The sequence below is a fragment of the Bos grunniens genome, chromosome 7 (genome assembly GCF_055505025.1).
Source record: "Bos grunniens cultivar Pamir isolate PY7600 chromosome 7, Bosgru_T2T1.0, whole genome shotgun sequence".
NCBI classification, from domain to species: Eukaryota; Metazoa; Chordata; class Mammalia; order Artiodactyla; family Bovidae; genus Bos; species Bos grunniens.
Window position 1 is genome coordinate 81365057 of NC_141171.1, and position 17742 is coordinate 81382798.

At 37.5% G+C, this 17742-nt stretch overlaps 1 protein-coding gene across 2 annotated transcripts in view; it reads right to left on the minus strand.

The window, feature by feature from the left end:
• The window catches only part of ACOT12 (acyl-CoA thioesterase 12), a 41470-nt gene that overhangs the window by 8518 nt on the left and 15210 nt on the right, over window positions 1-17742 (minus strand). For both annotated transcript variants that reach the window (XR_015168018.1, XM_086412810.1), the window contains exons 5-11: window positions 15068-15203; window positions 10855-11011; window positions 9197-9316; window positions 7181-7331; window positions 6615-6670; window positions 6272-6335; window positions 5525-5608 (exon numbers count right to left, since the gene is read on the minus strand). Coding sequence is in view for 1 of the 2 variants with exons in the window: in XM_086412810.1 (XP_086268936.1) it covers window positions 5525-5608; window positions 6272-6335; window positions 6615-6670; window positions 7181-7331; window positions 9197-9316; window positions 10855-11011; window positions 15068-15203 (768 nt within the window). In the remaining variant the exon portion in view is untranslated. The remainder of the gene's footprint in view (window positions 1-5524; window positions 5609-6271; window positions 6336-6614; window positions 6671-7180; window positions 7332-9196; window positions 9317-10854; window positions 11012-15067; window positions 15204-17742) is intronic.

The following is a 17742-nucleotide window of genomic DNA, read 5'->3' on the forward strand; positions in this document are numbered from 1 at the left end:
AAGGAAAGGCAGCAGTTGGTGTTGGTTCTCTTTAAACTCTACTATTTTAGGAAAGCCAACTTTTGCCTAGTGAGAAAATTCTCCAAGACCAACTCTCCAAGAAAATGAGTTTCCTTTCATGCTTAGAAGAATACAGGTTACATTCCATTTATCATCTCAAATGTTTTATCATTTGAGAATGAATTTCAATTCTATGAAATTTTATTCTATGAAATGAAGCTTAAAGTAGGTTCAAAATCTGCTGGAGCTTGGTAATGTTTTATTAATGATATATTTTTTCATTCTAATAAGATTCTGTTTAATGAGTTTAGATCTTATACAAATAGCACAAGTGGAAATAGCTCAGTTTTAGAGTTTTATACTATCTGTTGACAGATATGTTATTGAGACTGTATTGTGGGAAGGAGGACAAAACTGGCTTTTACAGAGGTATGGGGAGAGGGTCGGGTCCTTGGAGGTCGATTACCCACTGACTAAGGGGAGGGGACGTGGTCAGGTGCAGCTCTGGAGCCAGTCACTCCCCAGCTTCAATGAGAATAGATCTCCTCTGGTCTATTTCCTATGGGTTTTGTCCTGTGTCAAGGGTTCTTTCCATTCTGTCTTCCTGTCCTCTCTCAGGTACTGCCTAAATAAAAAGCTACTCCTATCAGGCCAATCTCTCACCCATGCTAATTTCCACCAAGATGTGGCTCAAGCTACTCACTGCCTAAAAAGCCTCTTTTACCCCTCCAGTAATTTATCCTTATACCATCTTCAAGGAGGAAAGAATCGACTCTTCTCCAAAGTTGTCTTTAAACAACTATCTTCCCTGACTTTGAATTGCCTAAGAGCTGACCTTTGTAGTTTAAATACTAAATCTCACTCTTGTTTATAAACTACCTTAAAATTATCCTTCAGCTATGGTATGTGTATGTGTGATGCTTTCAAGATAGTCTAAGTACTTTTAAGATATTTTCAAGATAGACTATTAATATAAGCTCCTTTAAGATGAGGGCTCATCTTTTGCTCCTTGTATTAGTGCTATTATTAATTCCAACACTATACCTTGAAAATGAAATATGGATTAAAACAGTAAGTACTGCCCAACTTTCATTATGAATACCAGAAATTTTAGACTTTTGCCATCTATCAAAATTTATATCAAAATAAGTATAGATTTTTAAAACCCAAAATAAGTATAATTCTTAATAGTTGTGAAAATTTTTTCAGGTAAAAGGTAACAGAAAAAAATAAGCTATATTTTGAAATTAAAAGCATGATGGGTAAAGAGAGTTAAAAGCATAAAAGCTTTAAAAAGTGGGAGAGAAGAGGATAACCCAAAAAAGAAAAAAATTAGATTTTTATCATAAATATAATCTGAAAAAAAGGAAGGCTTCAAATTCAACAGAGATAACATAAGAATGTTTCTTTAGTTATACAATGTTCTCTAGTAAGTAACTGTACAGAAAGTTAAGAATTAATTATTGGTGGCTCTCCTTAGACACTTGCAAATGCACATTTATTTGTTCAGGTTGTTGGGTTTTGGTCCAAACTCCAAAAAAATTGAAATTTTAATTTATATGACTTCACTGAGTGTGTTCTCATCCTTCATTCCAGACATGAGTTTGTCTTTTTACTAAGCTGCTCAGTGAGTACTCAGATGCCAGCAATGATGCAAGAAACAGATTTCATGTTAATAAAAGAAAACAAGGTCTTGAGGCATCTTTTATAAAGGGTAAATGGAAGCAAGTAACTTTGTTATGTTAAACCTGTGTGTATCACTGAACCAAGCATAGATGGAAACCTAACTGGATCCAAAGAAAATAAGGAAGACCCTGAAAGGATTCAGAAGTGAGCACCAAGACATAGTAAAAGCAAACAACCAAAGCTAAAGCATGCGGAGGATGTCAAAGTCAGAGTTGAAAACAAGGAAGTAGTATCTGAATTTGTTTCTGTTTCAGGGTGAGTGGCCATGTAATTTATTCAAACTGGAACACCTGGGCATGGTTAATAATTATGATGGGGCAACCAGGACTGTCCCAGGAAAACCAGAACACATGGTAATCCTGTTTTAGAGGCTACTGTTTCAATGATGATGAAAAACAGTACGCACTGAAACGTGAGCAAAGACAAAGTGTCGGCATTACCGAGCATCCCCTGAACGCCAGCTAGTGCTATGTTCTGCGACTACAGTGATGAACAAAGTGGTCCTCAAAGAGCTTATGTTTAGTGTGGGCATCAGCTTCAAAGGGTCACCTGATATACCTCTGAAAGTAGATGAAATTCAAATGATACACATTTATTTAAATTTGATGACATGCAAAAGCATAGTAAAAGGTGCTGAGATACAAAAAAGTCAGGATAAGGCTGCTTTCTTAAGATGTTTGTAATCTAGTTAAGAAAAAAGACTATTTGTAAAATTACTGTGTAAGACAAATATCAACTCAATGTGGCTATGGAGTAAGTGTCATGAGATAAGGCATAATTAATTGACAAGTTAATCATAAAGAAGTAATTGTTAAAGGAGTTCCTAAAGTGATAATTTCCTTCAGTAGGAGATAATTGGCTTTATGGAGAAGCGTTTGTCCCAGGTCTTGAAGACCAGGTAGGACTGGGGTAGATAGAGAAGAGAAGGAGAAAGAGATGGAATATGAGAACTAAGCTTGGAGGTAGGAATGTGTAGGGTGATTTGAAGGCCCTTAGATTAGCCCAGGTAGGGGAATAGAGACAGAGCTGGAAAGATACTTGACTCTTAAAAAAATTTTCCCCAAAGACTTTTTTACCTTTTAAAAAATTGAAATATAGTTCATTTATAATATTCTGTTAGTTTCAGGTATATAACATAGTGATTTAATATTTTTATAGATTACACTCCTGTGTATATGACTATATATGAATATATATATAAGTGTATATTTATGCACTACATACCCAGTAGTAGAATTGCTGAATCATATGGTTGTTCTGCAGTATTTTCAGTTTTCTGAGGAACTGCTATACTGTTTTCCATAGTGGTTGTACCAGTCTACATTTCCACAAACAGTGTAATAGGGTTCCCTTTTCTCTGCATCTTCACCAATATTTATTTGTGGTCTTTTTGATGATAGGCGTTCTGACAGGTGTAAAATGATAACTCATTGTGGTTTTGATTTGTATGTCTGATGATTCGGATTGTTGAGCATCTTTTTATTTGCCTGTTAGCCATCTGTATGTCTTTGGAAAACTATCTATTCAGGTCTTTGCCAATTTTTTAATTGGGTTGTTTGGTTTTCTTATATTTCTTATATGTGAGCTGTTTATGTATTTTGGAGGTTAACCCCATATAGGTTATATCATTTGCAAATATTTTCTTCCATTCAGCAGGTTGTTTTTTCATTTTGTTGATGATTTCTCTTGCTGTGCGAAAATTTTTAAGCTTAATTAGGTCCTTTTTTTGTTGTTGTTTCTGTTTCCTTTGCTTAGAAGATAGATCCAAAAAAATATTGATATGATTTATGTTAAAGAGTATTTCATTTTAATGTATTTTCTGCTAGGAGTTTTATGGTTTCCACTCTTAGGTCTTTAATCTGAGGTTACTCCTACATACAGTTTGAGAAGATGTTTTAATTTCATCCTTTTACTACAGTTGCACAGTTTTCCCAGTGCCACTTATTGAAGAGACTTTTGCAATTATATCTCCTTGCCCTCTTGTCATAAATTAATTGACCATGAATGCATGGGTTTATTTGGGGGCTCACTATTTTGTCCCATTGTTATATGTGTCTGTTTTTGTGCCAGTACCATACTGTTTTGATTACTGTAGCTTTGTAATGTATTCTGAAAGCAGGGTGTATGATATCTCCAACTTTATTCTTTTCTTCTCAGGATTGATTTGGCTATTTGGGGTCTTTTGTGGTTCCATACAAATTTTAGGATTATTTGTTCTATTTCTCTGAAAAATGTCATGGGTATTTGGGCAGCATTTGTATTAAATCTGCAGATTATTTTTGATAGTATGGTCATTTTAACAATATTAATTCTTCCAGTCCATGAACACTGTATTTTTCCATTTCTTTATATCAAATTTTTCAGTGTTTTATAGTTTTCAGAGACTATGTTTTTCACCTGTTTAATTAAGTTTATTTCTAGGTTTTTTATTATTTGTTATGTGACTTTAATGGGTTGTTTTCTTGATTTTTCATTCTGATAGTTCATTATTTGAGTACAGCAAAGATTATTAGTATTAGTCTTATATCTGTATTAATGCAATCTGTATATTAGTCTTGTATACTGCAACTTTTCCTGAATTCATTTGTTAGTTCCAATAGTTATTTTGTTGGAGACCTTAGGGTTTTCTTTATGTAGTATCATGTCTGAAACAAGAGATAGTTTTACTTCTTCCCTTCCAATTTGAATGTCTTTTATTTCTTTTTCTTGTCTAGTTGCTGTGGCTAGAATTTCCAATAGTATGTTAAATAAATGGTGTCTTAATCCTGACTTTAGAGGAAAAGCTTTTACCTTTTTATTATTGAGTATGATGTTAGCTTTAATTTTATCATATATGATCTGTATTATATTGAAATATGTTCCTTTCATACCAATTTGGATGAGAGTTATTGTCATGAATGGATGTTGAATTTTGTCAGATGCTTTTTATCCATTTATTGAGATGATCATATTATTTTTATCTTTCCTGTTGTTAATGTGGTATATCACATTGACTCATTTGTAAATATTAAACCATTTTTGTATCCCTAGAATAAATCCCATTTAATCCTGATGTATGATCCCTTTTTTATATATTTTTGGATTCAGCTTGCTAATATTTTGTTGAGGATTTTTACATTTATATTCATCAGAAATACTGGCCTGTAATTTTCTCTTTTTTGAGTGTCTTGGTCTGATTTTGGTGTCAGAGTAACAATAGCCTTATAGAATGAATTTGGGAGTGTTCCCTTCAATTTATTTTGAGAATGCTAGGTATTACCTCTTTGTTATATGTTTGATAGAATTCCCTATTCCAGTCCTGAATTTTTATTTGCCTTAGTTGAGAACTGCAGTGGAGCAGAGCCGTGGGAGGTTTCAGTCTGCATCCTTTGCCTTGTTCCCAGGAATAAGGAAGCATTGATGCCTTTAAGAGTAGAGTTTAGGTTTCTTATACAGCCCTTCTGTTAGTCCCACTGGTTTTAAAACCAGCTAAGGGTACTCCTTCTCTCAGGGTGAGAACTCAGGGCTGGGGTGTCCTCTCCTAGGGACGCAGGTCCTGACCTGATGGCGTTTTTTCTCTTCCTACCTGACTCTGTGTGGATCTTTCTTTATAGCCATAGTTGTTGTATAAGAGTCTTCCTGCCACTCTCCAGTTTGTTTTCAGTGTTGTGAATTGCTCCACATATAGATGCATTTTTGATGTGTTCATAGGGTGACTCAGTGTCCTTGTACTCTGCCATCTTGATCTCCATCTTTTACCTTCTTGAAAGCAGCATTAGAAGTAGCAGAACAACCTCTACCATGACAACTTTCATTCATGATGGGCAGTGAGTTGTATGTATACCTGAATGCCTCCTACCTTTTCCACAGCACTGGTAACCTCCCATCCACTTTTGGCTGCCAGGCTTTTGAGAGCCTCCACATTGCCATTACTCAAGGATACCTAAAGTATAAATAATTGAAAAGCTGTGAGTTCAGTGCACAGATATGAGATCAAATATTTTCTGCTTAGAAAATGGATACTGTTAGAGCCAAAGTGATGATGTTGAAGTTAGAACTAAGTTATAGTTCTAACTAACTAATTTCTGTCTCAGACTCTTTAATTCAGAATTCAGATAAGTCATGTGAGTCCTATATGCTTAGGAAATTAGTATCATTTTAATTGATATCCTAAGTAAACACAAGAATACCCTTCAGTGTGACTAGTAATCAATGTATAATAAGTAAATTTGGATTTCCCTTTACATTTCATGGTCAAAACATTAAAATGACTAATACTTTTTGTTGAGAAGGCGTGTCATTCAGCACAGACCATGATGAGACACTAGATCTCAACGTCCTATGTTGTTTGAATGCATTTGATGCAGATCAACCAGAGTCTGTAACTCAGTAACTATGTAGATAATTCAAACAAGGCAGTGAAGCAGCTGGCTGATGACTAGTTACTCATAGATTGGTTTTGTTTCATTCTGAGATGACAGCTTGCTATAATTCACCTCTACATCTAACCTGTGTAGGCACAACATGAGTCAGTTAAATGAGGGGGTTCCCGTTTTTGTAATGAAGTGATTTTTACATGAAGAACTTCAGATCATAAAACTGTCACCTGGTTGCCAATATCCCAGTATATGCAAAGTGGAACTTCTTCTTTGTGGGAAATGACATATTTTCTGGAAAAAAATGAAAATATTAAATAGTAGTTTTCTTCCCTGTATCTAGCACATAGCAATAACTGTGACACTTTCTTGAAGTGAAATCAGCAGTTACAAAAAGCTGCCTTCACTGGTGGAACAATCAGGAAGAACAATTTTCATCACAGTAGCATCCACACTCAAAAAATATCAAACCTTCTCTTTTTATATTATGTGGGAATAGAGATCCAGAGAGGGCTCTTTGCTATGCAATTTGTCAGATAAGAGTCCATAAAATCTTATACCTGAGCCCCTTACCTGCCTAGGCGAATTCTCTTGCGTGCGAGAGCTCCACGATACCGTCGAAAATCATCCTTAAATAAATTTTAAAAAAAAGTAAAATCAATACATTCTTAATATTTCTGTGCTACAATCCTTAAGTCTGTCTCTCCTAAATCAGTTGAATAGGCTAACTGGGACAAGGAGTCTCTACGTGAACTATCTTCAGGTCAGAGTTGGCAGTAAGGCAGCTTATTCCACAAGACTTAATTCTGATGAATGTAGAGCAGCATAGAGAACTGGATATAAAGCGGGAAAAGAGAGTCAGAAATGAGACATGGAAGACATATGCTTCCACCAGCAGCATGTGGCTGAATAGATGTGGGGTCTTCAGGGCTTTCGCTGTTTAAATAAAAGACCAGAGTGATTTGGAAAAAGAGGAAAAGAATCATTTTACTTTGTGAGGCAAAAAAGAAAGAAAAGCAAAGGGGAATGGACGTCGAGGTTGTTGCCAATGCAGGAAAAGATTCTGGGTGGAGCTCTGTACCACAGCTTCACCTAGAATAAGTGATCTGATTACTGAACTGCATGTGCTAATAACTGACCTTTGACATGGGTTTGATTTTGGGAAATGTGATCAGTTCTTCCTTATCATCGACAGCATTATAAATGAGAAAAGCACTGTTGATGTGACGGCCCCGGCTCTTAGACCACTCCTGGCAGTCAAAGGCCTCCACGCGCACTCCAACTTCAACACTGCAGAAGGGCAAGAAGGGCAGTGGGCAGAGAGCCTGAGCATGCTAGGCCTCCCCCGCCCACCACCCCACCAGCTCCTCCAGGCAAGGAAGAGAAGGAGGACCCTGTGTTGTTTCTTTGTTGTCTGCTAATCTACACAGCAGTTAACATCCATTTCATCAAGTCGATCGATCTTATGTACAGGCTCCTGGGAGCATGTCTGCTTTACTTTCCCACTTTCAAGTAGTAAAAGAAGGCCAGTGGAACCTTATATACATTCATGAATAAATTTTGGTAATGGGGGGGTAGGGTGTTAAATTATGCCAAAGTCAAGTTTTCTCTCCTAAAACGATAGTTCTATAATTTAAAAGCATCAAACACTGAAGTTGGATAGGAAATACAGATGTTCTTTTTTACATTTAAAAAGAAAAAAATACCAAGTTAAATCTTTCTTTGTGTGTCAAGAATAATAAAAATAACTGAAAGTGTTTTGGGCTTCATGGTAATAAATGACAGGTCTATTATGAGTTGTTGACCATATGGGATCCTTTTGAGAGTGAAAGAAAGAATTAATGATTATGATACACACAAACCAAGACCATCCTGGATCAAGTGGGAAATATAGTCAACCTTATTATGAGATAAAAACCAACTTATCATAACAGTGTAAGAAGGCCTCAGTGGAACAGAGGATTAATATGTATGTCAATAGATTTTGAACATGAAATTTCAAAAAAAATTAGGAGGAATGTGGTTATTTTAAAGTATTCCCTATACTCACCTCCAGGTTGAGATAAAACAAAGAACATTGCTTATGTGCAAGTTTGAATTCATTTTCTAGCAATCTAAGAGCACCAGGTGCTTGAGAAATTTGTATGCAGGTCAGGAAGCAACAGTTAGAACTGGACATGGAACAACAGACTGGTTCCAAATAGGAAAAGGAGTTCGTCAAGGCTGTATATTGTCACCCTGCTTATTTAACTTGTATGCAGAGTACATCATGAGAAACACTGGGCTGGAAGAAGCACTGGGCTGGAAGAAGCACAAGCTGGAATCAAGATTGCCGGGAGAAATATCAATAACCTCAGATATGCAGATGACACCACCCTTATGGCAGAAAGTGAAGAGGAACTAAAAAGTCTCTTGATGAAGGTGAAAGAGGAGAGTGAAAAAGTTGGCTTAAAACTCAACATTCAGAAAACGAAGATCATGGCATCTGGTCCCACCACTTCATGGGAAATAGATGGGGAAACAGTGGAAATGGTGTCAGACTTTATTTTTTTGGGCTCCAAAATCACTGCAGATGGTGACTGCAGCCATGAAATTAAAAGACGCTTACTCCTTGGAAGGAAAGTTATGACCAACCTAGATAGCATATTCAAAAGCAGAGACATTTGCCAACAAAGGTCTGTCTAGTCAAGGCTATGGTTTTTCCTGTGGTCATGTATGGATGTGAGAGTTGGACTGTGAAGAAAGCTGAGCGCCGAAGCTTGATGCTTTTGAACTGTGGTGTTGGAGAAGACTCCTGAGAGTCCCTTGGACTGCAAGGAGATCCAACCAGTCCATTCTGAAGGAGATCAGCCCTGGGATTTCTTTGGAAGGAATGATGCTAAAGCTGAAACTCCAGTACTTTGGCTACCTCATGCAAAGAGTTGACTCATTGGAAAAGACCCTGATGCTGGGAGGGGTTGGGGGCAGGAGGAGAAAGGGATGACAGAGGATGAGATGGCTGGATGGCATCACTGACTCGATGGACGTGAGTCTGGGTGAACTCCTGGAGTTGGTGATGGACAGGGAGGCCTGGCATGCTGCGATTCATGGGGTCGCAGAGAGTCGGACACAACTGAGCGACTGAACTGAACTGAAGAGCACCAGACATGCTTTACCAGGTCTGAAATGTGTTGTTGACAATGGCGTTGAAGACAAGACGGTCTCCAACTGTAGATGGTCCCCTGAACTTAAACATGTCCACAGACTTCAGAACAGGATGGGCTCGACACAGGCGGCTGGTGAAACAAAGGGAAGGAGAGAGAGAGAGAAGAAAGTCATCATTCTCCAAAATGTTTTCAGGAGCTACTGCTTTGCTTAATGGATGCAATAGACCTGTGTTTGGGGTGCTTTCTAATGAACATCTCTTTTAGCCCAAGAGGGTAATAAATAACTAGATTGTGTGTGTCGAGAGTGGTCCTGTGACATTATCTGCAAATATTTTAGGAAATACAGTGTCCCAGTCTGTGGGTGGCTTTCCCAAGATGCTGGTGCTTCTGCTCTTGTGGCGACAGTCCTGTTCTTGTTTTGTGCCCTATGGAAGTATCTCCAAAAACCAGACACCTGTCTTTGGTTCTGATTTCAGAGTTTCATTCCTCCGGACAGCTCAGGACTACAGTCACAGGAAGCTGTGACTCCCAGGTTGGCATGGGAAACAGTGAAGAGAACTTTCAGCTGATGACATTCACATGAGTTCCTTGGCTTCACTGTTATGTAAATTCACCCACATGTCCAAGACCAATTTTTCTTCCCCACAAAAAAAGTTACCTGCATTGCTGCACAAAGCCTGAAAGGCTGCAAGGTACACATTTTATAGTTTTTTGGTGTGCGAAGTTTTGAAAATCTATAACGAAAATTTGATCTCAGAAAGTTACTATAATTGTCTACATTTTAGATTCCTACTGTAGTCATTCGGTTACTGTACAGAATTCTGCTAACCATAAGTGAACAGATTCTGCCATAGTTAATTACATCGTAAGCCTTTATAGTAGAACAGGCTTAAATGTTTTATTGTCATTAAGAATGACAATGTCGTTTTAAAAACAAGCTCTTATATTTGTGCACAATTTTAGGATAACCACAGGTTTCTAATTATAGTCATAACTATAGACATATTAATAAATAAAATTCTTTTAATTTTGGGAAAATAAGACCTTAACAATTTTCAGTGGTTACAAAAATTGTCAGAAGGGCAGATCCTGTTCAAATGCATTTTCAGAGACTACAGTGTTCTTTAAAGCTGCCCAGTTACCTACATGGCTCCATTAAGAATGAAATTACCCTTTTTGAAACTTAGCAACATTTAAAAGTACTTTTCCAAGTTCTTCCCTCTTTCTCATCATACTTTTCAATTAATCCTTTGGCCATAATGATTCTAACCAGCACCTTCAGAGGTCAGACCTAATTGTGAACCACCTTTTAAAAAGTTTGTATCTTGACTGTTTTTAAGTGTAATGGCTGTCTTCTATATCTGTTTTCCATCTACTCTGTCATAACTATCTTTACAAGAGTTGCAAGGTCAACAGTCATAATTCAGAATAACTGTAAGAACTGTCATTTCCTTTTATTTCTGAACCAAGAATTTAAACGTTAACACTCAGGAAAGGACGGAATAATTCTCAGGTAAACAGGAAAATGACTGATCATTGTCTCAGTTTGATAAAAGGCAACATTGTTCTCTACTTGTTCCCTTGACTCAACCAGTAGCCAGTCTTAGACCCTTCTGCCTTCTCCCGACTAGTCTCAAGATCACAAACCAAAGGTTAAAACCAAGAACCTTGCAGAAATAGTAGCCACTGCCTCCATCCAAGCCATGATCTGGCCACCAAATGTGTTTCCATGATGGTTTGCGTGGGGTGGGAGGACAAGTTCAATGCTCTGAACAGAGGTGCCCTTTGTGGAAACTGTTCCTTCCTCTTCATCACAAATGGGATCTGAAAGGCAGACATAAACAAAAACGGTAGAGTTAAATGTAGAACCTGAGGCTATAACCTTTCCTTCAACTCATGAGATTTTTAGAAAAATTATTTTTAATTTTTCTAAAAATTAAATATTATTAATTAAATAATAATACTTAGTTAAAAATTAAATATTATTACCCAAGACTTAAAACTCCCAAGGAAATGAATAGGTTTTATTTAACAGTGAATTGGGTAAGATAAGAAATCAGAAAGGGTGTTTTAGAGACTGTATTCCAACCTATTTTATAAGTCAACTAGAATTTTGATCAAAAGAACAAGTAAGTTTAAATTTGAGTTGCTTCAGGTGGAGAAGGGGCAGATTACAGCAGGTTAGGGCAGAAAGAAATTGGGATTGACAGATATGTTATTGTCTTGATTGTGGTGATGGTTTCGTGGGAGTATGCATGTCTCAGCACCTATCAAGTATAACTTTAAATATGGGCCATTTATGGTATGTTAATGAAGTTAATGAAAAGAAAGGGATTTGAGCTTTAGGGGCCATGGACACTGAGAATCTGGAACAGTTTGCTGTAAACTTCAGAATGGGAATGTGGCCTCCCCTGGTGACTGCTTTGTAATGAAAGCAGTCACAAACAGAAAAGACACAATACATTGTTCTTCTTAGTGTCTTTCTGCCTCTTTTGAATCATATCTGCTTCATTTACTGACAAATTGGTTTTTCCTCTCAACAATGGAAAAATCATTTACTTTGGCTGCAAAGCAGTAAAATGTATTCAGTTATACTTCCTGCATCATCAAGTGAATCACCAGCTAGACTTAAATCTCACGTGCTGTTGTTGAGGAGATGGGGGAGGAATCACAGATCAGGGGTGCCATGCTGGTTGTACTCTTGGAGGCAGAGCTGAGCTGGCAGTGTGAGAACACAGATATGCCCAGCTGTTGCTGGTAACTGGGAATGGAGCCCTTCTTGGCACATTTATATGTAAATCAGCAGAGAAGTGTGGTTACAGAGATTTTAGTTCCATTTCCTAATGTAAATTTTATATTTTTAATTAACTGTCTTTTTCTTTTACTTTTTCCCCCCTGCATTTCACTGATCATTTCAGTCCCCTCCTTAAAAACATACAGTGACTTCCCCTTGGCCTATTGGAAAAGCCTGAATCATTCTTATGACCCCCAAGCCCTTCCTTTCTTATCTGGCCTATGCCTACCTCTCCAGCCCCAGCTAGTCTGAATGCCAGTAGCAACCCTTCTTCCCCCATCACATCTTTTCATGATCTCTCTCTCCCTCCCTTCCAGCCACTCCAGCATTTTTCAGCTCCTATAACTAAAATGCCATCTTCAGCATCAGGGCATTTGTACATGGTCTCTCTCTGTAAGTAGCAGTCTCGCTGGCCACCACCACCTTCTTCCATTTACTGAAGAAGCAAAAAGCCCATCTCCATTACCACTTCCTCGGGAAAGCTTTCTTTTGACCTCCACAGCTGACTCCACTGTTATGAGCTCCTGCTTGTACCTTTCTTTCACAGTCACAATTTTATGTTTATTTGTGTGATCTTTCATTATCTGACCTCCTAGATCCTGAGCTCCTTTGGGTAAGGACTGATTTTTTAAAATCCTAATAGAATTCCAGAATGTAGGTGCTCAGTCAGTATTTATTGAATGAATTAATGGATGGATGTATGAATAAACTTAACTTTGCTGATTTATTCCACATTCACAGTCCTTACTATCAACAGGATATTTTTAGGTAACAAAATGATTGTACTGATTCATACTTCTATTTTTTACAGTAGTTTCCCCAGCTCTTCATTTTCACTTAATTAGTATTGTGGATACTAATTAACTGAAATTAGTATTCTATACTAAATACTATAGTATTAGTATAGTATTCAGTTTTTCCAGTTGTGTGTGTGGGTGTGATATAGGGTCTCATGGTGGTTATAGTTTGAATTTCCCTGATTAATAATGAGGTCCAAAATCTTTTCAAATGCATATTAAACTTTCATGTTACCTCTTAATAAAATATCTATATTGTTTGCTTCAAATGTTACTTCTCTCCTATTCTTTCTCTCCTCTCTTCTTGGAACTTTGATTAGATGCTTGTTAGACTTCTTACTCCATTCTCTCTGTCTTCTAATCTCTTGTATAGTTTCCATTTCCTTGTTTATCCATCTCCATTCTAGGTAACTCCTTCAGATTTACTTTCCAGTTTACTGTCTTAGATGCTGTTTCATTATTTAGTTTTAAATTTTTGTTATTTTATATTCTTTTTGTATAGAAATTCTTTTTGCTTCTTCATCTAATGTTCTAGGTCATTTTCTTGTTCCTACATAATACTTTTGATACTCTTTTATTTCTTAAAATATATTAACCTTTTACTTCAGATTCTTTATGTGGTAAATTCTATTTCTTTAGTTTTCATTGCAGGCTTCATTCTGTTGTCTGGTCCTTTTCTGAATTCAGGTCACTTACTTTTGTCTTATGATTCTTGTCTAAGAGCTCACATTCCTTGGATCTCTATCTGTGGGAGTTCTTGAGGACTGGGCTTAAAGTTATGGATTTAAGGATTTAAATGCACAGAGGATTTGCATTTGTGGCTGCAGATCACCCGTGGGTACTTAACACAGTATGAATTCACACTAGGTTTTACTTGGTCTGTTTTAAGCCAAACAAATTATGTGAATTCTGACACCAAATATGCTTGAGAATGCAGTTGTGATTGAATCCTCAAAGAGAAACAAGTGTTTTTCCATTCCACATAGGGCTAAGTGGAAAGCATGCCAACCAGAGCTCTCAGAGGCATGGTTTTTCCAGTTGACCCACTGAGGGTATCATTTTGGAGGTGTTTCAGCTCCAGGTCTGGTTCCCTGATCCACCTTCCCACTTGACTGTGCCTCCTGAGCTCAGGCAGGGCCCTTAAAACACAGCTCAGGGTCTACCACCTACAGGGTCCTCCTTAGCAAATGCCAGCTCCTGTGTCTCCTTACACTGCTGCATTTGTGTTTCTGATCATTTGTGGACTTGAAGCCTCTTTCTTAGTTTTCTGCCTGCTGAGATGTGTTTGTAAATATTTTATCCAGAAATTTTAGATTTTTTTCAGACTGCGAGTCCACCATATTGCTGTAATCAGAATTGGATTGCTTCCTAAAGTAATCCTTAAAAAGCATATGAAATCTTAAATTCTTAAATCTTTCCAACTTCTGTCTTGTTTAAGTACTGATTTTGCTAGATAATTTTTTATAAACATCCCAAACTAGTACTGATTGAGATATTTTTAAGGTTAATTTCTCTTACTCAAATGGCACTTTTTTTGGTTCAAAATAAATTAATATAAATTATCTACAATATATAGCTAAATTAAAAAAAAAAAGAAAGGTGTGTAATTGAATATTGTGTTCCCAGGATAAAATTAAAAAAATAAGAAAAGACCTTATACTGTGAGAGACATTGTAAAGACTCAGATATGAGGCAACTCCTTTTCTGATGGATAACTAAAGAAAAATTTACTTGATTCCTATGAAGACATACATGGCATACACTGGGGTACATAGAGCTGTGTACTAGGGCAGGTCGCAAGTGGGTAAGGATCATCTAGGAAATGTATGCAGGAAGGTATTGAGTATAGGGGACCTTGGTGCAGAAGTATGCCTATTTGGAGGTAATTGCCAATCGTTGGGGAAATGGGGCACTCCCAGGTTTAGACTAGAGACCAGTCTGGGCTCAGAGCTTTGGCTGTGCACCCATGTTAAGGACAGTAACAAACCTCATCCTTTCTACAGGTTTCCAGCTGGGACATACTCATCTGGAGGTCAATTTCAGTTCTTGTACTTTGGATGTATTTAAGTATTTTGTCATTCCTCTTGGACAATGTTACATTTATCCCACATTTCTTCGGTCAGGAACTTTGACCTAAATTGAGGTTATTCTGTCTTTGATTTTCTGTCTCACTACCACAAAGGATCAGGACAGCAGCAGAATGCACATTCTTTTCAAGTGCACATGGAACCTCCTCCAGAATATGATCACAATCATATAATTAAAGTTCCTATAAATAGATTTACTAACCATCAAACTTGCCACTTTCCTTCATCAAGTTTTTAAAGGTATCTTCATGTTGTAATCGAACTTTCCTTCTCTCAGAAGCCAGATTGTGTTCCACATGATCTTGTTCAGTTAGAAGTGTGACTGGTTTTAATTGAATCTAGAAAAAGAAAAACATTTATCTTTCATTGCCTTGTTTAATTATAAAAGCACAACATGAACTTTGCAAAAGCAAATAATATGCCACATTATTTTCTAACTCAAAGTAAATAGAGCATTTATGGATATGTATATTTAATGTACATATAATGGATGTGTACATTTTATTTTGTCTTGATTTTTTTCTTAAAATATTTTTAAACTAAAAAAATCAATGTAGGCTTCATAATTTGTTCATATAATATGGGCCTTTAAAAAGTTTTCCAAATATTAATTTTCCCTGATTTAAAAAATTTTCAACAGAATTACAAAATAAACTATTCTTCAAATTAATGAATGAGGAGAGGGACTTTGACTCCACTAAATTCTTATCAAGAAATGTTTTCTACCTTTTGAAAAATTAAGATATCAGAGGGAGAGAAGAAAGATATTCTAGAGAAAGCTATCATGATGTTCCCTGTTTGGAAATTTCATCACATTATGGGAACATTATCTAATAAGCAAACTGAAAGAATCAGTATATCAGACTAAAGCTCCAGCTGACCTCCAGAAACCTGGAAATGTGATGCAACAGAGCAAGGGCTCAAGTTCTTCCAGAAATGCCTGAGTGCTGTCCTGTGTGTGAGTCACCTTGCAGCTGGACTGGGAGAGCTCCATGCTTATTTACAGGCCACGTGAAGGCTGACCCTTGACCAAGATAATGATGAAATGGGTAGCGATTTCGAATACATGGTTAAAGTCAAACTCCCCTGGATGACTTCATCCAACTTGTTTAGGAATGTAATGACTAATAGCTTATACTGGTTTAACTAATTACATAGCTTTATTTTAGTTGTGTGGCCCATGGGGTGCAGAAGACCACCTGGTAAACTAATGTTTCGGCTTTCCAATCTGTAGATGAAGTACATTTTGTGTGCTGAAGAGATCCCTAAGAGCTGTGGCTGGACGTCTTGAACCTCTCGGGTATTTGCTGTTCTTTCTTTCTCCTGCTGTGTCCTTTCCTTTAGCTTCAGTAAGGCCTAGCACGAGCATGCCCTGTGGAGTCTTGGGAAGCGTTCTATGATCTGGCCCGTGTCATTGTTGGACTAGATTGAGTTAATCATTGCCCATCTCATCCTGGAATGAACTCACTATGGACAGAGACCCAGGTAGCCCTGTCGGTTCAAACCACTGATTTTTCATGGCTCTCTTAATGGTGTGCTACTGAGTAAGAATGTTACCAACTAGAAAATGAGGTGCTTTACAATAAAGGTTATCTGAGCTAACCAATTATGGCAGCACTCAGGGCACTTGCTTTCTCAGAAGCACTGTTGGAAAACAGATCTTTAGGCTCAGCAGAGACTGGACGGAAGTGTGGCTATTCTATTCTTATTCCATGAGTCCCTGAAGCTGGAGGGGGAAAATGATGGGCTTCGTTTTCTCCTCCATGTGAAGGAATGATTTGGGGAGGTGGATTCCTTTCTGTCACTTCCTCTCAGATATGAGAACTCTGCAACCACCCCTGTATTCTCTCATTCACAAAAGTTTGGAGATTCAGAGGGGATTCCAGGAAAAACAGAATGTTTGACAAGACCTGTCTCAGTGTCTCAATGATTTTAGTGAACATAGGATCCCTAGGATGCTTTGTCAAAGTACAGATTCCAAACTCCTATACTAGTGATTCTAATTCAATAGGTCTGAGATACAGCCCAGAAAGCTGCATTTTTATAATACAATAAGTGTTATGAACTTCAGTTTGAAAAAACAACGCCCCCGGACAATGGGGATTTGCTTTGTGGTCTATTTTATATCAGACAGAGAGTGGAAGAAGTGTCCCAGTATACAAAACTGCAGAGACACCTGCCACCCAGGCACCACCATGGCCTAACTAGGCCCTGGCCCATCTGTGTGCCTCCTGGTCCAAGTGAGGAGTTGCTGGTGACTGCTTCTTTTGGGTACAGGGAGAGCTTTGCTTTGTCCCAGCTGGTTCTTCCATGGGAGGAAGACTTTTGCAGAGTGAATAGTACTTGTGGAGCTAGGAGAAGCCACTGTGCCCACTTCTAAAGCGATCCTTCAAGTGAAAGATTTGAGTTCTAAATTGAATTATTACATTTTAAAATGCTTATACTAAGTGTGGGTCCTCCCGTAGGTATCCTGGCTCTAAAAAGAAAATCCAAGAAATTATAGTAAGTCTGCAGTAGACAAAGGACAAGCTGCTCTGGGCCAGCGCCAGGCAAGCCCACTGGAATCCCCACATCAGGCCAACATATCTCTATTAAGGGTGTTTGTACACCATATGGCCTGCAGCTTGTTTTCAAACTTCAGTAACTCAGCAACTTTGACATTATTCCTTTAGGTTTGAAAAAGTGATTGGACCATAATGCACAATTGGTAGCTAAAATGCTCTTGCTTTAAAAAATATTTTAACTCAATTTTGAGTTATATAACCACAAAAGAATCAAACCAGTAAGCAATATTTTTGGGAAACTGATATGACCTTCAGACCACTTAAAACACAATGTTTTTTCCCTCTTTCACAAACTGGCTACATCTCTCATTTT